The sequence below is a fragment of the Staurois parvus genome, unplaced genomic scaffold, assembly GCF_062004578.1.
Source record: "Staurois parvus isolate SC_StPar_1 unplaced genomic scaffold, SC_StPar_1.0 ptg000595l, whole genome shotgun sequence".
Taxonomy (NCBI): Eukaryota; Metazoa; Chordata; class Amphibia; order Anura; family Ranidae; genus Staurois; species Staurois parvus.
Window position 1 is genome coordinate 1,061,976 of NW_028318391.1, and position 26,003 is coordinate 1,087,978.

Here is a 26,003-nt window from a genome sequence, read left to right on the forward strand (position 1 = left end):
CCCCATGATCCCCTATTGCCCGGGGGCCCCATGAGTTGTCAGTCCGCCCCTGGTTACAGCTAATTGGTGTATGATTTCATGTTGGGTGCAGCTTGCTGAGTAACGTCACTGTAACACTTACAGGTATTTATTATCTTTGACAGAGATCACAATACCCCCCCCCCGATGATACTTTTATCTCCAGAAGGGCAGAGCCGTATTTGTTCAAGCATCGTCCAGGCTCACCATCCTGGACTGAGATGCCAACTACAAGGTGACAAAATCTACTAAATCCTCATGCAGTTCTTGGGTGTGTTCATAAATATCTGACACAAATCAGCCCCTGCTATAACCTCGCTACAAAGCTGCAAAGGAGAAAGGAAACTGAGAAAATGCTTCCTCCTGCCTGCAGCAGACTGATGACATCATCTTAGCCTAGGTAAAGTATCTGGAATGGAGATTGATAATAAAAGGTGGAGCTTTTCCCGTGTCTGTATATCATGACATTTCAGGAACCTTTTTCATACAGATTTGTTCCACGTCAAGCTTTTTGGCTGCTCCGTAACCTGATTTGTGGAACGTTTTGGGAATTGTGGTGGTATTGTCTGATGTGAATTTACACCACGTTTATTACTGGAATAAAAGAGCTGATTGATACATCGGAGAATGCTGAGTTTTTAGCGAGGGTTCTCGGCAGCGAATCCAGGAAGCCGCGGTGGGACGCCGAATACGCTGCGGTAAACGGGCCGCATCCAATTGACTTCCCTTCTCCGTCGTGCTGGAATTCTGAGAACAAACCGTCTTAATTTTTATGTATCGGTAACAGGCCAGACCCTTCACGGGGCTTCTAATCCTCCGCAACGCTGACAGGAAACCATCACAGCGAAGGCCCAGCAGGCCAGGCGCACATCAAAGGCTGCTTAATCCGCGCTGAGTAGCCGGTATAGGTGGAGCGACGTATGAAGTTCGGTTTCTGGGAAATATAATCACAGAACTGTAATGTACAGAATTAAATACGGAGTGTTGCGGCGTAATTAAACGCAGTCATTTATGTCTCATACGGCAAGAGGGATAATAAAAACCCCAAAAGGAAATCACACAAAATTGGGATGAAGGATGTAGGCATTACCCCGTGGACATAGCTGAAGGCGTAGAGGGGTCAGCCAACCATTTGGACCTTACCTTGTCATATTTCCCAGGACAAGCTCCATGGAGATCTTTGTACAACTGGCATCCATCTCTGAAGAAGTGCGTGCGCATGAAATGCGTTAGTGGGGGGAGCCAGTACGTCGTGACGTCACGCCCCCGGAGCCACGTGGAGGCCCGGCGGCCATCTTGGTATCTGGACAGTCAGTCCATACTGTATTGCTTTTTTTTCCTTATGATGACACTTGCCCAAATTTTGTTTTTAACCACAATTATTTAATAAATTAATAAATATTGATACACTACACTATGGGCACAATTCTGTGGTTTCCTATGTGGAGCGATTCATTTTTAGAGCCATTCGGATCCAACATATCACAAGCATCCAGAGGGGGTAGTTCCTGCCACATAGGCTTCCATATTCACCCACCCCTTAAAGGGGCCTCTGGCTGACTGGATCCATTACCATCTGAGAGCTCCAACAGCACCACCTGTATGCTGAGGGAGGATTATCCTTGTCCAGGATCACATCCGACTCCTAGAGGGGACCTCTACTGATTTGTTCTATGCGTATTAACATTACGCATCTGGTGAGTGCGTACTCTTACCATATTATTTTGGGAGCACCGACACTGGATCTTGATTGATACTAGCTTCACCTAGACCTGCATGGACTGTCACTTTTGGATCATTTATACATTTCTTATCCCACATTGACTGATTATCCCCCTCACTCCCCCTCTCTGTTGGGGTCCCTCAAGGCTTCGTCCTCGGGCCCCTTCTCTTCTCCATCAACACCTCCTCCCTTGGCCAACTCATACACTCTCACGGCTTCAACTACCACCTATATGCCAACGACACACAAATCTATCTCTCAACCCCCCACCTCACCACCTCAGTCTCCGCCCGAATCACACACCTACTGAGCGACATATCAGACTGGATGTCGCTCCACTTCCTTAAACTGAACCTCTCCAAAACCGAGTTTCTTGTCTTCCCCCCAGCCCGGACACCACCCCCCATTGACTTCTCCGTCACATCCAACAATGCCACAATCAAACCCGCCCCGCAGGCCAGAGTACTTGGTGTCATACTAGACTCCAATCTATCCTTCCAGCCCCAAGTCCATTCACTAACAAACTCGTGCAGACTCCACCTCCGCAACATCGCCAAAATCTGCACGTTCCTAACCCCAGAAACCACTAAACAGCTCATCCACTCCCTCATCATATCACGACTCGACTACTGCAACTCCCTCCTCACTGGCCTGCCTCGCCGCTGGCTATCCCCGCTTCAGTCCATCCTGAATACGGCTGCCAGACTCATTCACCTTTCCAACTGCTCCATCTCCGCCACCCCCCTCTGCCAATCCCTCCACTGGCCTCCACTCAGTGTCCTCCACCCCCCTCTGCCAATCCCTCCACTGGCCTCCACTCAGTGTCCTCCACCCCCCTCTGCCAATCCCTCCACTGATTGCCCAACGGATCAAATTCAAAATCCTAACACTGACGTACAAAGCCGTCCACCATACTGCCCCGAACTACAGCACCGACCTAATATCCAAGTATCGCCCAGCACGCACACTCCGCTCCTCACAAGACCTCCTTCTCTCTAGTTCCCTGGTCTCCTCCTCCCATGCCCGCCTCCAGGACTTCTCCAGGGTGTCACCCATCCTCTGGAACTCCCTGCCCCAACCCATCAGATTATCACCCACTCTCCTCTCCTTTAGGCGCACCCTGAAAACCCATCTCTTCAGGGAAGCCTACCCCACCCCCTGCTAACTTGCCGACCTCCTCCACTCTTCCTACCACTCCATCCCCCACAGCTATCTCCTCCTGTACCACCATCCCCTCCCTCCTAGATTGTAAGCTCGAAAGAGCAGGGCCCTCCATCCCCTCATGTTTTGCATTGTATTGGTATTGTTCTGTCACATGTTCTGCCCCCCTTTGTAATGTACAGCGCTGAGCGGACTATTGGTGCTTTATAAATACTGTATAATAATAATTATTACTAGCGCTGCACTTTATTGATGTATCTTTGTACAACGGTAGACTATTATTCACCAATTGCTTCCAAAATGCAAGAGAAGGGGGAGTGTTTTTTTTTCCCATGTAGGGTTATGGCCTTTCTAGCATAAAACCAACTGAAGTACTTTCTGCCACCGTAGGGATGATATTTTCAATCAGGCACAATATAAAGAAAGACATGAAGGGTTGTAGAGTAACAGAGGCCAAGTGATTAGACAAGGATAACCTCCCAAAATCTGATGATGGTGGGACACGTCCAGAAAAATGTGAGAGAAGTCTCCTGGGGCACTCCCACACCGCCGGCAAGCTAGCAAACACTCAAGGTTCGAGGTCTGTCAGGAGTGTAGAACGCCCGGTGAACAATTTTAAATTGTATTAATCTGTCTCATAAAGAGACCTGGATCCGGAAGGGGAGATTCCAAATAACCTCCCAGTCGTTTTATCTAGATCCGGTATGTCCCACAGTCATCAGGCCCGGAGTCCCTGCAGAGCAGGCAGAGATACCATCATGACATGGGAGTGTAGCAGTAGATATTTGATCCTTGCTGATTGCAGTTATGGAGGAGATATATTGCCCAGGGGGTGTAGGACTACTTATTCAGACCTCTCCTGCAAGCTTGTGGGTTGGTGGTTGCCTTCAGGCCTTGCAGATTGCAGTTATGGAAGAGATATATTGCCCAGGGGGTGTAGGACTACTTATTCAGACCTTTCCTGCAAGCTTGTGGGTCGGTGGTTGCCTTCAGGCCTTGCAGATTGCAGTTATGGAGGAGATATATTGCCCAGGGGGTGTAGGACTACTTATTCAGACCTCTCCTGCAAGCTTGTGGGTCGGTGGTTGCCTTCAGGCCTTGCAGATTGCAGTTATGGAAGAGATATATTGCCCAGGGGGTGTAGGACTACTTATTCAGACCTCTCCTGCAAGCTTGTGGGTCGGTGGTTGCCTTCAGGCCTTGCAGATTGCAGTTATGGAAGAGATATATTGCCCAGGGGGTGTAGGACTACTTATTCAGACCTTTCCTGCAAGCTTGTGGGTTTGTGGTTGCCTTCAGGCCTTGCAGATTGCAGTTATGGAGGAGATATATTGCCCAGGGGGTGTAGGACTACTTATTCAGACCTTTCCTGCAAGCTTGTGGGTCGGTGGTTGCCTTCAGGCCTTGCAGATTGCAGTTATGGAGGAGATATATTGCCCAGGGGGTGTAGGACTACTTATTCAGACCTTTCCTGCAAGCTTGTGGGTCGGTGGTTGCCTTCAGGCCTTGCAGATTGCAGTTATGGAGGAGATATATTGCCCAGGGGGTGTAGGACTACTTATTCAGACCTCTCCTGCAAGCTTGTGGGTCGGTGGTTGCCTTCAGGCCTTGCAGATTGCAGTTATGGAGGAGATATATTGCCCAGGGGGTGTAGGACTACTTATTCAGACCTCTCCTGCAAGCTTGTGGGTTGGTGGTTGCCTTCAGGCCTTGCAGATTGCAGTTATGGAGGAGATATATTGCCCAGGGGGTGTAGGACTACTTATTCAGACCTTTCCTGCAAGCTTGTGGGTTTGTGGTTGCCTTCAGGTCTTGCAGATTGCAGTTATGGAGGAGATATATTGCCCAGGGGGTGTAGGACTACTTATTCAGACCTTTCCTGCAAGCTTGTGGGTCGGTGGTTGCCTTCAGGCCTTGCAGATTGCAGTTATGGAGGAGATATATTGCCCAGGGGGTGTAGGACTACTTATTCAGACCTCTCCTGCAAGCTTGTGGGTTGGTGGTTGCCTTCAGGCCTTGCAGATTGCAGTTATGGAAGAGATATATTGCCCAGGGGGTGTAGGACTACTTATTCAGACCTCTCCTGCAAGCTTGTGGGTTGGTGGTTGCCTTCAGGCCTTGCAGATTGCAGTTATGGAGGAGATATATTGCCCAGGGGGTGTAGGACTACTTATTCAGACCTTTCCTGCAAGCTTGTGGGTCGGTGGTTGCCTTCAGGTCTTGCAGATTGCAGTTATGGAAGAGATATATTGCCCAGGGGGTGTAGGACTACTTATTCAGACCTTTCCTGCAAGCTTGTGGGTTGGTGGTTGCCTTCAGGTCTTGCAGATTGCAGTTATGGAGGAGATATATTGCCCAGGGGGTGTAGGACTACTTATTCAGACCTTTCCTGCAAGCTTGTGGGTCGGTGGTTGCCTTCAGGCCTTGCAGATTGCAGTTATGGAGGAGATATATTGCCCAGGGGGTGTAGGACTACTTATTCAGACCTCTCCTGCAAGCTTGTGGGTCGGTGGTTGCCTTCAGGCCTTGCAGATTGCAGTTACGGAGGAGATATATTGCCCAGGGTGTAGGCTTTAAAGGCATCCGAGAGGATGACCCTGTAATATGTTCACAATACTTCGTAGGGAGCGGTAAAACTGTATCAATGAAATCTGGGTGGGAGATCCAATGGGGCCCAGAACTGTGTAGAGCCCGATGGTCGCAGCGATCCTGTGTCATCAGCTATATGGAGCAGCGCTGTTCTGACAGGAGGAGGGGGCAGAGCACTGCACAGCACAGCACTGCTCCTCTGGGTTCTTTCTTTTATGTCACTTTCTGGATTTAACTGCTCCAGACTCCCTTTCCCTTGTCCTGGCTCTGAGTGTGGGGATGTGGGGAGCCCAGCAGTCTGGGGGGAGGGGGTGCAGCCCTCCCACCACCCCTAAATCTGGCCATGTGTCAGAGAAAAAACAGGATCAGAGCTCCAGCGCCACACATCCACTCTGGCCCCGTGGCCGTGTTTTTAAAAAGGTGCTTGCACCTTTTTCGTGCAGTTCACGTGGCACAGCAACCTATTCAAATGAATGAGTTACCATGCCCGAGCAAACGCAGGCCGCACGGCCCACACAGGTTTGAACCAGGCCTCAAGCATGCTTGTCCTTCAGATAAGTCCACTTTGACCGGCAGCAGAATTCCGTTGCGACTCGTTCACCTAGATCTTCATTGTCAATCAGCTCAATGCTGCTGTAAGCGAGCTGCCCTTTTAACAGAGGTGCAAGTCCTCATTGGACAGTACTTGCTGTCCTAGACTCCGCCCCATGATGACATCAATGTCATTCAGCGAGCAGAAGTGTGTGGGTGGGGTTTAAGGCGCCCTAGAGGGGACACCGTGGAACTGCACTCGTTAATGCCCAAACCATAGGCAGGAGCTGAGGTCTTGTGAAATCAACATTAAGGCAGGACTCCAGACTTTAGAAGCGAGCAGCAACTTCCACAGTTAACTGCATGTAATCCGTGGCCTCAGACTGCTGACACTAAGCACTTCAGACACGGCATGTATAGCACTACTCCCTTGGGAGTTGGGGTAGGAGAGAAGTTTTGGGTCCCCCTATAGTCCTGCAGAGCCAGGCAACACACATTTTTCCCATTCAGACTTGCACACTGGAGATGGTAAACAGTCCTTGAGCTTGGTTTGTAGGTTTCATTAGGGAATTTGAACTTGGATGGGGTTGAGGGGTGTATGGGGTTTCCTCTCCAGCCCTCCTGGTGTACCACCTCAGACCACAGATGAATCCTCCTCTTCACCCAGCTGCCTGAGGGAATCCCTGGGCAACTTGACCCAGAAGCTGCCACTTCAGATGAAAGTAGCCCCAGATGATGAGCTAGTCAGGCTTCCCACCAGAATGCCCTCTAGCCCTATCTGGCCCAGGGGGTGTAGGACTTCTCACTCAGTCCTCTCCTGCAACCTTGTGGGTGGTTGCCTTCAGACCTTACTCTGGGCTGGCTTCTTCCCTGCTTCTCAGGCTGTCCTCTCTCAGGGGGACAGTGAGGCTGAGAGATCCTCCTGTCCAGCAACTCTGCCTGTAGTTAGGCCCTCCCCTGAGCCCCCTCCCAGGCTCCACACTCCAGCCTTCTCACTCCATCTTCCACCTGACAATGACTGAGTGCTAGCATGGCTCTCTCATATTTATGGGCTGGTCTCACCACACTGCCAGGGCCTCTTAATCTGGGATTGGTCAGACTTCCATGAATATGCAGATTGAAGACTCCACCCCTCCCTCCTTTGGCTTCTGGAAGCTTCCATGAACCTCCAAAGCCAGGTGGAGTCCCAACCTGCTGAGCCAGCCAACCTGACCTCACACTGAACCCACAGTAATTCAGGATCACTACCATGAGCCAAAAATAAATGTACCTTTACAACTAGCACCCCCTAATGGGCGCTACCCATGTGTTAGAAAACACCACTTTCCCGGGTGTGCAGCATCTGAGCCGCTGCCCCAGAGCATGTACCAGTCTCCAGCAACTCAACAGTCCCGTACACCTCACTTCCAGTGACTGATCCAACTGCTACTACTGGGTACAGGAAACACACTTTATTCCATAACTCCATGCTGGTTCTCCTTCCCGGGGCCCCTCTACATCTCTCTCTCCCGTGACTTCAGGCTGGGTCCCGCAAGGTTGTTCCCAGTATATGGGAAGATGGTTGCCAGTGAAGAGGCCAAGCATGACACCCCCTCACTACCAGGGTCAGCGTCACCTTTGTCATTTCACCCGTTTCCTGGCTGGTTGGCTGCATTAGCAAGTGACACCAATGCAGTAGTCCTTAGCAACGGATATATAGCCTCCTCTGAACAGCATTCCATTCATTAGACTCTATAATTCTCCTCTCCTGAAATACTCTGCGCTGCTGGAGGACTCCTTTCCTTCCTCTATAACTCCTCTCCTGAAATACTCTGCACTGCTGGAGGACTCCGCTCCTTCCTCTATAACTCTCCTCTCCTGAATTACTCTGCGCTGCTGGAGGACTCCGCTCCTTCCTCTATAACTTTCCTCTCCTGAAATACTCTGCTCTGCTGGAGGACTCCTCTCCTTCCTCTATAACTCTCCTCTCCTGAAATACTCTGCGCTGCTGGAGGACTCCGCTCCTTCCTCTATACCTCTCCTCTCCTGAAATACTCTGCACTGCTGGAGGACTCTGCTCCTTCCTCTATAACTTTCCTCTCCTGAAACACTCTGCTCTGCTGGAGGACTCCTCTCCTTCCTCTATAACTCTCCTCTCCTGAAATACTCTGCGCTGCTGGAGGACTCCGCTCCTTCGTCTATAACTCCTCTCCTGAAATACTCTGCTCTGCTGGAGGACTCCGCTCCTTCCTCTATAACTCTCCTCTCCTGAAATACTCTGCACTGCTGGAGGACTCCGCTCCTTCCTCTATAACTCCTCTCCTGAAATACTCTGCACTGCTGGAGGACTCCGCTCCTTCCTCTATAACTCCTCTCCTGAAATACTCTGCACTGCTGGAGGACTCCGCTCCTTCCTCTATAACTCTCCTCTCCTGAAATACTCTGCTCTGCTGGAGGACTCCGCTCCTTCCTCTATAACTCCTCTCCTGAAATACTCTGCGCTGCTGGAGGACTCCGCTCCTTCCTCTATAACTCTCCTCTCCTGAAATACTCTGCGCTGCTGGAGGACTCCGCTCCTTCCTCTATAACTCTCCTCTCCTGAAATACTCTGCGCTGCTGGAGGACTCCGCTCCTTCCTCTATAACTCTCCTCTCCTGAAATACTCTGCACTGCTGGAGGACTCCGCTCCTTCCTCTATAGCTCTCCTCTCCTCCCTCTATAGTAGAAGTCGTTCCTCCAATCTCCTCTTGTTATGTTCTTCCATATATACAGATCTGCCTCCGTTCATCCAGAGCGGCTGTTATCAGGCTGGCGGTGTCCCCGGCATAAAACTCGCCCTTCCTCCGCACGCGGTAATAGCGGCCAATTGATATGCAGCTGTGGGCTGCGCTGGAAGAATTAATACCGTATGGTAAGCAATTACACAGGCAGTCGCGGCCAGGGGCCCCAAGGCAACGGCGTCGGCGGCAGCCATTGAGAGATCCCGCCGTGTTCCCCAGCCGCTCAGCTGAAAGTATCACAGGCTCTCGTACGATTCTCGGCTGACGGAGCGGGTCGGTGACAACGCCGACGTGACGCACATGAGCAATGCGGGAGAAGGTGGAATGTAGAGCGCCGTGCGGAGCCACCCGACGGGGGACCCGCCATCCGCCTGGAAGATCGGCCACTTTTCTTAATGAAGATATGAAGGAACATCAGCCGCTTCCAAGCGACGTTTCCATTCGGGGACTTCTGCGGCCGACCCGGGAATGGAGGAGGAAGCCTGCGTGTGTTTAGTAATGTGGTTCCTTGTACTTCTTCGCTGCCAGCGTTGGTTCCAAAGGGAAGGAACGGCAAATTCGATGCGGCGAGTTCAAGTGCTGAACATGTTGGTGGCGGATAACGATCGCTGGAATTCAAAGAGGGAGAGAGGAGGAAGATATTGTGCAGGGATTGGAGATTAGAGCGTTCCTGTATTACAAATGTGCGATGTGTGGTAATCAGTGTCACACTGTCAGTGTCCTGATCAAGCACTGCTTCCTCCTCCGCTATCTGACAACACACACTGTCACCTTATATACAGATTACCGACCCAGCACTGCTTCCTCCTCCGCTATCTGACAACACACGCACCGTCACCTTATATACAGATTACCGACCCAGCACTGCTTCCTCCTCCGCTATCTGACAACACACGCACCGTCACCTTATATACAGATTACTGATCCAGCGCTGCTTCCTCCTCCGCTATCTGACAACACACACTGTCACCTTATATACAGATTACTGATCCAGCGCTGCTTCCTCCTCCGCTATCTGACAACACACGCACCGTCACCTTATATACAGATTACCGATCCAGCACTGCTTCCTCCTCCGCTAACAACACACGCACCGTCACCTTATATACAGATTACTGATCCAGCGCTGCTTCCTCCTCCGCTATCTGACAACACACACTGTCACCTTATATACAGATTACCGATCCAGCGCTGCTTCCTCCTCCGCTATCTGACAACACACACTGTCACCTTATATACAGATTACTGACCCAGCGCTGCTTCCTCCTCCGCTATCTGACAACACACGCACTGTCACCTTATATACAGATTACTGATCCAGCACTGCTTCCTCCTCCGCTATCTTTCAACACACGCACCGTCACCTTATATACAGATTACTGATCCAGCACTGCTTCCTCCTCCGCTATCTGACAACACACGCACTGTCACCTTATATACAGATTACTGATCCAGCACTGCTTCCTCCTCCGCTAACAACACACGCACCGTCACCTTATATACAGATTACCGACCCAGCACTGCTTCCTCCTCCGCTATCTGACAACACACACTGTCACCTTATATACAGATTACTGATCCAGCACTGCTTCCTCCTCCGCTATCTGACAACACACACTGTCACCTTATATACAGATTACTGATCAAGCACTGCTTCCTCCTCCGCTATCTGACAACACACACTGTCACCTTATATACAGATTACTGACCCAGCACTGCTTCCTCCTCCGCTATCTGACAACACACACTGTCACCTTATATACAGATTACTGATCAAGCACTGCTTCCTCCTCCGCTAACAACACACACACCGTCACCTTATATACAGATTACCGACCCAGCACTGCTTCCTCCTCCGCTATCTGACAACACACACACTGTCATCTTATATACAGATTACTGATCCAGCACTGCTTCCTCCTCCGCTATCTGACAACACACACTGTCACCTTATATACAGATTACTGATCCAGCACTGCTTCCTCCTCCGCTATCTGACAACACACACTGTCACCTTATACACAGATTACTGATCCAGCGCTGCTTCCTCCTCCGCTATCTGACAACACACACTGTCACCTTATATACAGATTACCGATCCAGCGCTGCTTCCTCCTCCGCTATCTGACAACACGCACCGTCACCTTATATACAGATTACCGATCCAGCACTGCTTCCTCCTCCGCTATCTGACAACACACGCACCGTCACCTTATATACAGATTACTGATCCAGCACTGCTTCCTCCTCCGCTATCTGACAACACACACTGTCACCTTATACACAGATTACTGATCCAGCGCTGCTTCCTCCTCCGCTATCTGACAACACACACTGTCACCTTATATACAGATTACCGATCCAGCACTGCTTCCTCCTCCGCTAACAACACACGCACCGTCACCTTATATACAGATTACCGACCCAGCACTGCTTCCTCCTCCGCTATCTGACAACACACGCACCGTCACCTTATATACAGATTACTGACCCGGCACTGCTTCCTCCTCCGCTATCTGACAACACACACTGTCACCTTATATACAGATTACTGATCCAGCACTGCTTCCTCCTCCGCTATCTGACAACACACGCACCGTCACCTTATATACAGATTACTGATCCAGCACTGCTTCCTCCTCCGCTATCTGACAACACACGCACCGTCACCTTATATACAGATTACTGACCCAGCACTGCTTCCTCCTCCAATATCTGACAAGACACGCACTGTCACCTTATATACAGATTACTGACCCAGCGCTGCTTCCTCCTCCGCTATCTGACAACACACACTGTCACCTTATATACAGATTACTGACCCAGCACTGCTTCCTCCTCCGCTATCTGACAACACACGCACCGTCACCTTATATACAGATTACTGATCCAGCACTGCTTCCTCCTCCGCTATCTGACAACACACACTGTCACCTTATATACAGATTACTGAACCAGCACTGCTTCTTCCTCCGCTATCTGACAACACACGCACCGTCACCTTATATACAGATTACTGATCCAGCGCTGCTTCCTCCTCCGCTATCTGACAACACACGCACCGTCACCTTATATACAGATTACCGATCCAGCACTGCTTCCTCCTCCACTATCTGACAACACACGCACCGTCACCTTATATACAGATTACCGATCCAGCACTGCTTCCTCCTCCGCTATCTGACAACACACGCACCGTCACCTTATATACAGATTACTGATCCAGCGCTGCTTCCTCCTCCGCTATCTGACAACACACACTGTCACCTTATACACAGATTACTGATCCAGCGTTGCTTCCTCCTCCGCTATCTGACAACACACACTGTCACCTTATATACAGATTACCGATCCAGCACTGCTTCCTCCTCCGCTAACAACACACGCACCGTCACCTTATATACAGATTACCGACCCAGCACTGCTTCCTCCTCCGCTATCTGACAACACACGCACCGTCACCTTATATACAGATTACTGACCCAGCACTGCTTCCTCCTCCGCTATCTGACAACACACGCACCGTCACCTTATATACAGATTACTGACCCAGCACTGCTTCCTCCTCCGCTATCTGACAACACACACTGTCACCTTATATACAGATTACTGATCCAGCACTGCTTCCTCCTCCGCTATCTGACAACACACGCACCGTCACCTTATATACAGATTACTGATCCAGCACTGCTTCCTCCTCCGCTATCTGACAACACACACTGTCACCTTATATACAGATTACTGACCCAGCACTGCTTCCTCCTCCAATATCTGACAAGACACGCACTGTCACCTTATATACAGATTACTGACCCAGCGCTGCTTCCTCCTCCGCTATCTGACAACACACACTGTCACCTTATATACAGATTACTGACCCAGCACTGCTTCCTCCTCCGCTATCTGACAACACACGCACCGTCACCTTATATACAGATTACTGATCCAGCACTGCTTCCTCCTCCGCTATCTGACAACACACACTGTCACCTTATATACAGATTACTGACCCAGCGCTGCTTCCTCCTCCGCTATCTGACAACACACACTGTCACCTTATATACAGATTACTGACCCAGCGCTGCTTCTTCCTCCGCTATCTGACAACACACGCACCGTCACCTTATATACAGATTACCGATCCAGCGCTGCTTCCTCCTCCAATATCTGACAAGACACGCACCGTCACCTTATATACAGATTACTGATCCAGCGCTGCTTCCTCCTCCGCTATCTGACAACACACACTGTCACCTTATATACAGATTACTGATCCAGCACTGCTTCCTCCTCCGCTATCTGACAACACACGCACCGTCACCTTATATACAGATTACCGATCCAGCACTGCTTCCTCCTCCACTATCTGACAACACACGCACCGTCACCTTATATACAGATTACCGATCCAGCACTGCTTCCTCCTCCGCTATCTGACAACACACGCACCGTCACCTTATATACAGATTACTGATCAAGCACTGCTTCCTCCTCCGCTATCTGACAACACACACTGTCACCTTATATACAGATTACTGACCCAGCACTGCTTCCTCCTCCTCTATCTGACAACACACGCACCGTCACCTTATATACAGATTACCGATCCAGCGCTGCTTCCTCCTCCAATATCTGACAAGACACGCACCGTCACCTTATATACAGATTACTGACCCAGCACTGCTTCCTCTTCCGCTATCTGACAACACACACTGTCACCTTATATACAGATTACTGACCCAGCACTGCTTCCTCCTCCGCTATCTGACAACACACACTGTCACCTTATATACAGATTACTGACCCAGTACTGCTTCCTCCTCCGCTATCTGACAACACACGCACCGTCACCTTATATACAGATTACTGATCCAGCACTGCTTCCTCCTCCGCTATCTGACAACACACACTGTCACCTTATATACAGATTACTGAACCAGCACTGCTTCCTCCTCCGCTATCTGACAACACATGCACCGTCACCTTATATACAGATTTCTGATCCAGCACTGCTTCCTCCTCCGCTATCTGACAACACACACTGTCACCTTATATACAGATTACCGATCCAGCACTGCTTCCTCCTCCAATATCTGACAACACATGCGCCGTCACCTTATATACAGATTACTGAACCAGCACTGCTTCCTCCTCCGCTATCTGACAACACACGCACCGTCACCTTATATACAGATTACTGACCCAGCACTGCTTCCTCCTCCGCTATCTGACAACACACGCACCGTCACCTTATATACAGATTACCAATCCAGCACTGCTTCCTCCTCAAATATATGACAAGACACACACTGTCACCTTATATACAGATTACTGACCCAGCACTGCTTCCTCCTCCGCTATCTGACAACACACGCACCGTCACCTTATATACAGATTACTGATCCAGCACTGCTTCCTCCTCCGCTATCTGACAACACACACTGTCACCTTATATACAGATTACTGACCCAGCGCTGCTTCCTCCTCCGCTATCTGACAACACACACTGTCACCTTATATACAGATTACTGACCCAGCGCTGCTTCTTCCTCCGCTATCTGACAACACACGCACCGTCACCTTATATACAGATTACCGATCCAGCGCTGCTTCCTCCTCCAATATCTGACAAGACACGCACCGTCACCTTATATACAGATTACTGATCCAGCGCTGCTTCCTCCTCCGCTATCTGACAACACACACTGTCACCTTATATACAGATTACTGATCCAGCACTGCTTCCTCCTCCGCTATCTGACAACACACGCACCGTCACCTTATATACAGATTACCGATCCAGCACTGCTTCCTCCTCCACTATCTGACAACACACGCACCGTCACCTTATATACAGATTACCGATCCAGCACTGCTTCCTCCTCCGCTATCTGACAACACACGCACCGTCACCTTATATACAGATTACTGATCAAGCACTGCTTCCTCCTCCGCTATCTGACAACACACACTGTCACCTTATATACAGATTACTGACCCAGCACTGCTTCCTCCTCCTCTATCTGACAACACACGCACCGTCACCTTATATACAGATTACCGATCCAGCGCTGCTTCCTCCTCCAATATCTGACAAGACACGCACCGTCACCTTATATACAGATTACTGACCCAGCACTGCTTCCTCTTCCGCTATCTGACAACACACACTGTCACCTTATATACAGATTACTGACCCAGCACTGCTTCCTCCTCCGCTATCTGACAACACACACTGTCACCTTATATACAGATTACTGACCCAGTACTGCTTCCTCCTCCGCTATCTGACAACACACACTGTCACCTTATATACAGATTACTGAACCAGCACTGCTTCCTCCTCCGCTATCTGACAACACATGCACCGTCACCTTATATACAGATTTCTGATCCAGCACTGCTTCCTCCTCCGCTATCTGACAACACACACTGTCACCTTATATACAGATTACTGACCCAGCACTGCTTCCTCCTCCGCTATCTGACAACACACACTGTCACCTTATATACAGATTACCGATCCAGCACTGCTTCCTCCTCCAATATCTGACAACACATGCGCCGTCACCTTATATACAGATTACTGAACCAGCACTGCTTCCTCCTCCGCTATCTGACAACACACGCACCGTCACCTTATATACAGATTACTGACCCAGCACTGCTTCCTCCTCCGCTATCTGACAACACACGCACCGTCACCTTATATACAGATTACCAATCCAGCACTGCTTCCTCCTCAAATATATGACAAGACACGCACAGTCTCCTTATATACAGATTACTGATCCAGCACTGCTTCCTCCTCCGCTATCTGACAACACACACCGTGTGGAATCTGATTGTTTGATTGCTCCTGTGGACAGGTGTCTTTTATACAGGTAACAAAATGAGATTAGCAGCACTCCCTTTAAGAGACTGCTCTAATCTCAGCTTGTTACCTGTATGAAAGACACCTGGGAGCCAGAAATCCTGCTGAATGATAGGGGATCAAATCCTTCTTTCCCTCATGAACATGCAGATCAGTCATCATTTGTTAGACGCATTTCTGCTGAATTTGTTGTTGTATTCTGTCTCTCAGTGTTACACCGAACATTCCATTGTTAGATCGATCGTTTCTGTGTGAGGGGCGAACATTCACCATCAGCCGGGGAGCAAATACGCATTTCCTTCACTGCAACACCAACATGTCAGAAAAAAATAAAGACAATCCAAAAACAGAATCACCGAGTTGGAAAAAGGATCCCCCTCCCTTCCTTGTGTCAGTATTTTGTTGAACCCCCTTTTGCTGTAATTCCAGCCTTTAGTCTGTTGGGATGTCTCTACTAACTTTGCCCATCTAGACTTTGCAATATTTGCCCGCTCTTCTTTGCAGAACCGCTCAGGTTCAGTGACATTGGATGGTGACGGTTTGTGGACAGCAGTCTTCAAATCATTCCACGGATCTTCAATGGGGTTGAAGTCTGGGCTCTGATTAGTCCATGCAAGGACATTCACCTTCTTCTCCTCCAACCACTGTGGGCTCATGTTTGCCGTGTGCTTTGGGTCATTGTCATGTTGGAAGGTAAACCTTCTTCCCATTGAGTGCAGCAGATTTTCCTCAAGAATGTGTCGGTATTTTGCACCATCCATTTTTCCTCCTATCCTGCTCCAGTCCCTGCTGCAAAGAAACCCCCCATAACAGGATATCCCCCCCTCCATGCTTTACTGTAGGAATGGTTGGATTTGGATGATGAGCTGAATTGGATTCCCCCCAGACATATTGTTTAGTGTTGAGGCCAAATCATTCCATTTTAGTCTCATCTGACCAGAACACCTTTTTCTATGTGGCCTCAGAATCTTCAAGGTGCGTTTTGGCTTGAGGACGGGCTTTTCTCTTGCAACCCTTCCATACAAGCCACATTTGTGAAATTGTCACATGCACACAATGACCACTCTTTGTCCTCAATTCCAGGAGGCAGAATGCATGACTATTGCACCAGAGATAGGCTTGTCCACTCCCCATTACCACCATGACCGTTCCGTACAAACCCCCCCCCCCCCCCCTTTCCCCTTAACCAATTATACTTACAAAAAACATGACACCAATTTTGGAGTAAATGGCCTTTTATTAACAACACAAATTTAAATACACCAACCATTCCTTATAACAGAAACCCAAAGAATTGTTGTTGGTCTTCGAAGGCACCCCCAAACAATCTGAAATGCACCTGCGGACAACCATATACACTAGGCCTCCAGCCGCAACCAACCAGCTCGGAGACAACCATACCGTCCTCAGTGCATCACCACCACCTTCCAGTTAAACCTTGGTTAACTGGGAATGTCCCCGGGCATCCCATACCACCGATGGGTCCCACGCCATTGTTTTTACCTTCCAAGATAAGAACCGCCTCCAAAGACCAACAACCGCCCAGGAACCAACATAACCCCCCTTTACCTGGAGGGACCCAATACTCACCAAAAACAGGGAGGGTGGGAGGGAAGCTCTCACTCCTGATGTCCAGCTCAAACCGATGCCCCCTCACTGAAACCCCCCACCCTAAGGTGCAGGAAACCCCACCTACTCTCAACCTTCCACCAACCAAATACCCCCACTATCAAAAACAAACCCCTTGGATCTGCCTTAACCCTTTCTGTTCCTCCTTCCCCACTCTGGGCCTAGTCATGTATGCCCTGCGCCATTTCTTCTCTCTTTTTTGCTACAGGCATTTCTGGAATCTTGCTTAAGCGCAGAAATGGAAATGTCTGGCAGGGTCCACGGTGTGTCTCCTCATGTGAAAGGGGGCTGGTACATGCACAGAAACACCGCAGGGATCTACCAGGTCTCGTAGACCTGTCAAAGATTCCTGCGGCACGTCTTTGCATGCACCAGAAATGAGTGCAAAATGGTGGTACCAGAGAGGAGCGGTGTAGGGAGAACTTTTCCTACAAGCAATGCAACGTTGGACTAGTCAGTATGTTTATTTTTTTTTTTACATGTATACAGGGACAATTTTTTAAATTTAAACATTTTATTTTGATGGCAAGAGTGGAGTCCAGTGAGGAGGAAAGGTCTCCTTTTGAAGGCTCCAGACGGCCATCTTGTGGAAAACTGTGATCCAGTTGGATTCCAAAGACTGTGAGATTTGAGTGGCTATCTTGCTGTTGAACCTATAAAAATAGGGGGCCGACATCATGAGTGTGCCTGAAGTGAGGCAGTAGGCAGGGAAAGAGCTCCGATGGGTAGGGAAAGTGCAGATGCAGACTAGGGAGAGGTTCTAGATTTGTAGTGATGTGAAGGTTTCCTTTCCATGGTTGAGTAGAAAGGGAGGTTTTTGGGGTGCCCTCAGGTGAAAGGTCACTCCCAACATATACACCACCAACACGTCCTAATTTTGTTTAGTCAGAAGAAACAGAAATACTAGAAATGCTGGTCTGCTTCCCCCTTCTTTGTGCCCCCATGCCTGGCGGCCCCCTGGATGGTTTTTACCCTTTGGTATACCCAGAGGAAGTCCGCTCTCATTGTTTGGAGGGCGCATGACTGTCTGGTGCATACAATTTGACTTTATGTAAGTGTATTACATGCTTTATGAGTTTGTATCATGTCTGTTTGACTTTTTTGTTATCTAGGTTTATGTATTTCTTTTAGATACACAAATAGCCCCTGAGGAAGAAACGGCAGTCACGAAACATGTCGGGCCAATTCTCCAGTGTCAGAATGTCCCTCACCCCCCATAGGATCATCCTGGTGGTCTTTTCCATGCCTTATCACTGTTTGTGCTCCTTCTGTATATGGTGGGCTCTGGGACATTTGTTGCGGGGATATTACCAAATAGTTTTTTAATATTATGGTCTATATGTGACATAATGTCAAATAAAGTGATATTGGTTTTATTTATATGTGTACGTAGTCTTTGTGCCTATAAAGTCCATTTGTAGTATTTCCGTTTCTTCTGACTTCCTTTCCATGGTGTCCATGTTGCAACGTTCCTGTACAGATAGTCTTGGGCTGTCTTATGCTTCAGCATTCCAGCAGAACCTAGACACAGAGAACCCTACCACCACCCCTCCAATGGACCACATGAGAGTAAGGTCTACTGGTCTAAGGTCTACACCCAAGGAAACAGTGAGGGTAAGGTCTAATGGTCTAAGGTCTACACCCAAGGAAACAGTGAGGGTAAGGTCTACTGGTCTAAGGTCTACACCCAAGGAAACAGTGAGGGTAAGGTCTACTGGTCTAAGGTCTACAGACAAGGAAACAGTGAGGGTAAGGTCTACTGGTCTAAGGTCTACAGACAAGGAAACAGTGAGGGTAAGGTCCACTGGTCTAAGGTCTACAGACAAGGAAACAGTGAGGGTAAGGTCTAATGGTCTAAGGTCTACAGACAAGGAAACAGTGAGGGTAAGGTCTACTGGTCTAAGGACTACAGACAAGGAAACAGTGAGGGTAATGTTCACTGGTCTAAGTTCTACAGACAAGGAAACAGTGAGGGTAAGGTCCACTGGTCTAAGGTCTAGAGACAAGGAAACAGTGAGGGTAAGGTCTAATGGTCTAAGGTCTACAGACAAGGAAACAGTGAGGGTAAGGTCTACTGGTCTAAGGTCTACACCCAAGGAAACAGTGAGGGTAAGGTCTACTGGTCTAAGGTCTACAGACAAGGAAACAGTGAGGGTAAGGTCCACTGGTCTAAGGTCTACAGACAAGGAAACAGTGAGGGTAAGGTCTAATGGTCTAAGGTCTACAGACAAGGAAACAGTGAGGGTAAGGTCTAATGGTCTAAGGTCTACAGACAAGGAAACAGTGAGGGTAAGGTCTAATGGTCTAAGGTCTACAGACAAGGAAACAGTGAGGGTAAGGTCTAATGGTCTAAGGTCTACAGACAAGGAAACAGTGAGGGTAAGGTCTAATGGTCTAAGGTCTACAGATAAGGAAACAGTGAGGGTAAGGTCTACTGGTCTAAGGACTACAGACAAGGAAACAGTGAGGGTAATGTTCACTGGTCTAAGTTCTACAGATAAGGAAACAGTGAGAGTAAGGTCTACTGGTCTAAGGTCTACAGACAAGGAAACAGTGAGAGTAAGGTCTACTGGTCTAAGGTCTACAGACAAGGAAACAGCGAGGGTAAGGTCTACTGGTCTAAGGTCTACAGACAAGGAAACAGTGGTTGTTATTTACTAAAGCTTGAGGGTGCAAAATCTGGTGCAGCTCTGCATAGAAACCAATCAGCTTTCAGATTTTATTGCCAAAGCTTAATTGAACAAGCTGAAGTTAGAAGCTGATTGGCTGCCATGCAGAGCTGCACCAGATTCCGAATGCTCCAGTTTTAGTAAATCCCCACCAATGTATTTCATAGCTTCTGTTGCGCCGAGACTATCATTGACTGTTGTGCCTTGTGGTTGACTACTGAATTGGTAATCTCTTCATAAAAAAAAACAATGCCAAGCCACCCTGTCCTGTGGTTCTTCCATAAATCTGATTCGCCACTTAGGCCCCGCCCACATACGCTCTTCGCCAACTGTTTCGACGTCGTGTTATTGGGTTTTCTTCCAGCGCGGCAAGAGTTAAATTACCTAAACGTCTGACAAAACTGTTTGGCGGTTTGTCATTAAGAGCCTCGCAAAACAAAACGGCGTTCATAATCATGTCCTGGATTTACTCGCACAAGTCCATTAAATTTAACGATGCGTTTGATCTCACTTTTAATGGTAAACAATAAAAAAAAAAAAAAATCTCCGAAACACATTTAGATAAATTATTCCAATATGCGCGTCTTCACCGCTTTATGCTATTTTTTTTTTTACCCCGGCACATGAGATACCTTGTTCGCATTTGGCGTTTGATAATCGCGCAGCTGCCGATAAAAGCACGGGCGAAATGCAAATGTGATGACCGAGTTATTATAGAAAGTTCATAAAAAAAAAGGGTAGTGCCGCCGCAAGTTCTGACCAGAATCTGGGAGCAAAACACAGCATTCCGTGAGAGGGGAAAAAAACCTAACTGGTGGCTGATGTTCTTCAACACTCCCTGATTTCAGACCCCAGTTTTAAAGGAGAACTCCGGAAACTGTAATATGTTCTATAGTTACTTTGGGCCAGCTTGGCTCCAACTAAAGAAATGCCCGTAGCGAATAGGGAAGAATGGAAATAGCGCAGGGCATACATGACTAGGCCCAGAGTGGTTGGGAACGGAAAGGGTTAAAAATTTAGCTCCAAGGGGTGGGGAATGGGATTGGGAATAATTGGATTGGCAGACGTGGAGTGTAGGAGGTGTCTGTGGCACCGTAGGGTGGGGGTTGCTGCGGAAGGGGCGTCATTGCAGCTGGATGAGTGCAAGGACCAGAGCTTCATTTGAGCTGGGTCCTGAAAATTCCCCCTCCTATCTGACCTGCGGCATGGAGGCCCTGGTGGCACAGCTTCGGGAGGCAGCGGAAGAGCGAGGTATGGGCTGGTTGCAGGGCCAGGTCTCTGATCTGTTGGGAGACCCGGTCTTGTCACCAGCTGCGGGGGGGCGGGGGCGCCCACGTGCTCGGAGGTCTAGGCCTCCAGAGCGCTTCAGTCCGGCCCCGCCCCCTGGAGCTCAGCGACGCATTGGGAGCCCCCCTCGGGACCCTCCGGCCCCGCTGGCAGGGCGCTCGCCGGCCTCTGCTAGCGGCGGTGCCGGGAGGAATCCCCGGCGATGGCGGAGCTCGGCGGGCGGGGTTTTGTCGGGTGGCCCCTCCCCCCCGCCCGCACGGAGAGGAGGACGACATGTAGTGTGCTCGGCGGGCGAGGTTTCGCCGGGTGGCCCCTCCACCCCGCCAGCACGGAGAAGAGGCCGTGGAGTGCGCTCGGCGGGCGGGGCTTCGCCGAGTGGGCCCTCCGCCCCGCCAACGCGGAGAGGAGACCGTGTCGTGAGTCCGGTGGGCGGGGTTTCGCCGGGTGGCCCCTCCCCCCCGCCCGCACGGAGAGGAGGACGTGCAGTGCGCTCGGCGGGCGGGGTTTCGTCTGTTAGTCCCTCCCCCCCGCCCGCACGGCGTGGAGGCAGGAGAGAGAGTGATTTTACCGGCTCCTCCGCTGACATAGTGCCTGTCAGGGAGGGAGCTCGGCGCGGGAGGCGGTCAGCTGCGGCTGCTGGGCTGTCCCCTGATGCGGCTGGTGGGCCCCCTGGACAGTCGGGAGCCGGGGCTCCCGGACGGCGGAAGAAGACGTGCAGCGCTGGGCGGAGTGCTGCTGGACGGAGCCCAGGGCCGGCGACAGGCATGGCTGGTGCCCAGAGGCGGAGTCAGGAGCGGCACAACCCTGCGGGACCCGTGGCTCCTGGGACTGGGAGGCCATCCGGTCGTCGAGTGGTGGACGAGAGGTCGGAGGGCGAGCTGTCTGAACCCGATGCGGGGGTGACGGCTCGTCGCTCTTCATCGATGGAGCGGGAGTGCGCGGCTGATGGGGCATCTCCTGGGCAGCCTGGTGAGTTACCTGTTCCTGTGTCTGTCTCTTTTTCTTCTGCGTTGCGGGATCTGCTGGGGGGCGGTCAGGCCGCCCCGGTGGGTGCGGCCTCGGCGGCGGTCGTTGGCGGCGTTCCCCTGTCTGGTTTTGGTGGGGGTCTCGGGGAGGTACTTTCCGGTTTGCGGGACTTGGTGCGGCGGCTGGAGCGGGGCGGTGTTGGGACCCCTGGGCCTGTTTCTGCGTGGCTCCCGCCGGCCGGTGGGGACGGGCTCGCGGTTCCGGGACAGGACAGCGGGGTTGTGCTGGGCCTGGGGGTCTCTTCTCCGCTTGGTTCTGGGCCTGGGGTGGTTTCCGCGGAGTCTGGGATTGTGGGTTCTGCGGTTCCTTCCGCGTTGTTGGGGGAGGGTTCGGGGGTGTCCGGACCTGTCGGCGTGGCGGACTCTGCGAAGGGGGAAGTGTATGTGTGTTTTGAGGGCCCCTTGGGTGCGCATTTGCAGTCGGCCGTGCGGGAACAAATTTGGAACGGGGAGTATGTGGACATATTCACGCTCTTGCCTTTGGAGCGTTTTCCGTTTGATGGGTCCCGGGTTGATGACGCTAGACGGGAGGATGCGGAGCGGCGGCGTTTTCGGCTTATCCCCCGTACTTTTGCGAATTGGTTGCAGGCTTTCGCAATCATGGCCAGTGTCATTGGGGAGAAAGCTCCGGAGCATTGCTCGGCGTTGTTCTGTTACCTGGACGCCATTGGTGAGGCTCACAGGGTTTACGGCGGGTCTGCGTGGCTTCGGTACGATGAGCAGTTTAGGCAGCGGAGGGCTGTTCGCCCGTCTTTGCGTTGGGACCACAAGGACATTGGCCTTTGGATGCGGCTCATGGCGCCGCCGCGGGCTCCTGGTCCGTTTTTTCAGGGCGGGGCCGGTGGTTCGTTTTCCCCGGGACAATCGGCCGCCAAGCGTAGGGGTTTCTGCTGGCAGTTCCAGGAGGGCACTTGTCGTTTTGGAGGGTCCTGTAGGTTTAGGCACGAGTGTTCCGGGTGCGGTGGATCCCACCCTTTCTCGCGCTGTTTCAGGCGGGGTAGAGGCCCTCCCGGAGAGCCTGCGGGTAAGAGGGACGACGCCGGTGCGGGTGGAAAGGATGGAGCCTTTCTTAAATAGATATCCTGATCGGGCTGCGGCGGTGCTGCTGACGGCAGGTTTTTCGGAGGGTTTTCGCATCCCCTGTACTTTGACTTTGGTCCCCCCCTTAGCTCGGAACTTACGGTCGGCCTTGCAGCATGCTGAGGTGGTTTCGGCTAAGTTGCGGAAGGAAGTGGGGTTGGGTCGTATGGGTGGTCCGTTTACTTGTGCGCCGTTTGCGGATCTGGTGGTTTCTCCCTTGGGGGTTGTGCCTAAGAAGGAGCCAAATGCGTTTCGGTTAATTCACCACCTGTCCTTCCCTAAGGGGGGTCGGTGAATGACGCTATAGATCCGGAGTCGTGTTCGGTGTCTTACACGTCCTTTGATGCGGCAGTGTTCTGGGTTCGTCGATATGGGCGCGGTGCACTCATGGCAAAGTCCGACATTGAGTCGGCGTTCCGGCTGTTGCCGGTTCATCCGGACAGTTTTAGTTTTTTGGGTTGCCGTTGGCAGGGCGCGTTTTACGTTGATAGGTGTTTGCCCATGGGGTGTTCTATCTCTTGTGCGCTGTTTGAGAAGTTCAGTTCGTTCGTGGAGTGGGTGGTTCGGGATATTTCCGGGGTGAATTCGGTCATCCATTATTTGGATGATTTTCTTTGCGTGGGTCCGCCGGCTTCCGGGGTGTGCGCGGTTTTGCTTGCTACGTTGCAGCACGTTGCTGACCGTTTCGGGATTCCTTTGGCGGCTGACAAGACGGAGGGTCCGGCTTCGGTGATGACTTTCTTGGGCATTGTTTTGGATGCTGGCGCCATGGAGTGCCGGCTGCCGGAAGAGAAGCTGTTGGCCCTTCAGGGTGAAATTCGTGCGGTTCAGGGGAAGCGTAAAATTCAGCTGCGGCCCTTGCAGTCATTGTTGGGAAAACTTAATTTTGCTTGTCGGATCCTGCCGATGGGTCGGGTGTTCTGCCGCCGGTTGGCGGCGGCGACGGCGGGTATTGCCTCCCCTTTTCATTTCATTCGGCTGACTCGGGAGCATCGGGAGGACTTGCAGTTGTGGCACACCTTTTTGGATTCTTTCAACGGCCGGGCGCTTTGGATGTCGGGCCCGGTTAGTAATTTTGACTTGGAGCTGTTCACGGACGCGGCGGCTTCTGCGGGATACGGGGCCTATTTCCGGGGTCGGTGGAGTGCGGCCTCGTGGCCAGCTTCCTGGCGGGAGGCAGGTTTTCTCAGTAACCTTGCGCTGTTGGAACTGTTTCCAGTGGTTTTGGCGGTTGAGGTTTGGGGGGAGAATTTTAGGAATCAAAAGGTGCGTTTTCACTGCGACAATTTGGGGGTGGTTCAGGTCATCAATAGGGTCTCGGCTTCTTCCCGACCGGTGGTGGCCCTGCTTCGCCACTTGGTGTTGCGTTGCTTGCAGCTGAATGTTTTTCTTTATGCGGTACATCTCCCTGGGGTTGACAACACCTTAGCTGACGCTTTGTCTCATTTTCAGTGGGACAAATTCCGGGAGTTGGCGCCGGCGGCGGAGCAACACGGGGTTCCTTGTCCCGACTGGCTGTGGGAGATTGCCTTGGAGTCGTTGCGGGGTGGATCCGGCGGTCGGTGAGTGAGGCGACTTGGTCTGCTTACTCTACGGTCTGGCGGGAATGGCTGGAGCTGTTGGGGCTGGTAGCTATTGATCCCTGGGGGCCGGAGGTGCGTGTGGCGGTGTTGTACTTCTTGGCGCGGAGTTTGGAGCGGGGGGTGTCGGCGTCCGCATTGGATCGCCGTCTAGCGGCATTGGCGTTTTTCTTTAAGTTGCAAGGGTGTAGGGATTTTACTAAGGATTTTTGGGTTCGACAGGCTTTGCGGGGTTATCGGAGGGCTCATCGTTGTAGGGATTCTCGTCGTCCGGTGTCGTTCGCGTTGTTGGGGTCTTTGTTTGAGCATTTGCGGACTGTGTGTTCTTCGGATTTTGAGGTGGTTTTATTTCGGGCTGCCTTTGCGGTGGCGTTTTTTGGGGCTTTGCGCATTGGGGAGCTCGTTAGTCCGTCCAAGTCGGTTCTTGGGGGGTTGTTGGTGGAGGAGGTTGTGTGCTCCGGTGATTGGGTGGAGGTTCTGGTCCGTCGGTCTAAGACGGATCAATTGGGCAGGGGTGCGAAGGTGCGTTTTTTCGCTCTTCCGGGTTCACTGGTGTGCCCTGTTCAGGCGGTTCGGGAATTTTTGTCCCGTCGCCCTGGGGGGCGGGGGTCCTTTTTCAGGCATGTTGATGGCTCCCCTTTAACGCGTTTTCAGTTTGTGGCGGTTTTTCGCCGGTGTTTGATGGCTGCTGGTTTGGATGCGTCTTTGTTTGCGTCGCACTCGTTTCGGATAGGGGCTGCTACGGAGGCGGCCAGGTGGGGGCTGTCGGAGGATGTGGTGAAGCGCATTGGTAGGTGGGATTCCCAGAGATTTCGCCTGTACGTTCGGCCGCATTTGTTGCGGGCTTAGTGGGCGGTCCTGTGTTTTGTTTGTTTGGGTTGTGGGAGGTTGTTGCGGTTCTGTCCCTGTGCTGTATTGTTCTGGCGGTATTGTTTCTTTTCTTTCAGGTGGAGCGGTGTGCCTGGTGTGGATCCTGGGTCACTCGTATGTTTTTTGGGGGGCCAGGCGGGCTGATGTTCGGCCCAATGGCAGGCAGCTGGGGTTGGATAGACGGGAGGTTTGTGTCCGCTGGTTAGGT

At 51.2% G+C, this 26,003-nt stretch overlaps 1 protein-coding gene across 1 annotated transcript; it reads left to right on the forward strand.

The window, feature by feature from the left end:
• Positions 1 to 21,158: 21,158 nt before the first annotated feature.
• LOC149449927 (uncharacterized) lies at positions 21,159 to 25,877 on the forward strand. Its single transcript, XM_089692559.1, has 3 exons — positions 21,159 to 21,389; positions 24,015 to 24,611; positions 24,806 to 25,877. Exons 1-3 carry the CDS (start codon positions 21,159 to 21,161, stop codon positions 25,772 to 25,774), a joined length of 1,797 nt encoding a protein of 598 aa, XP_089548685.1. The 3' UTR covers positions 25,775 to 25,877.
• The last annotated feature ends 126 nt before the right edge of the window (positions 25,878 to 26,003 follow it).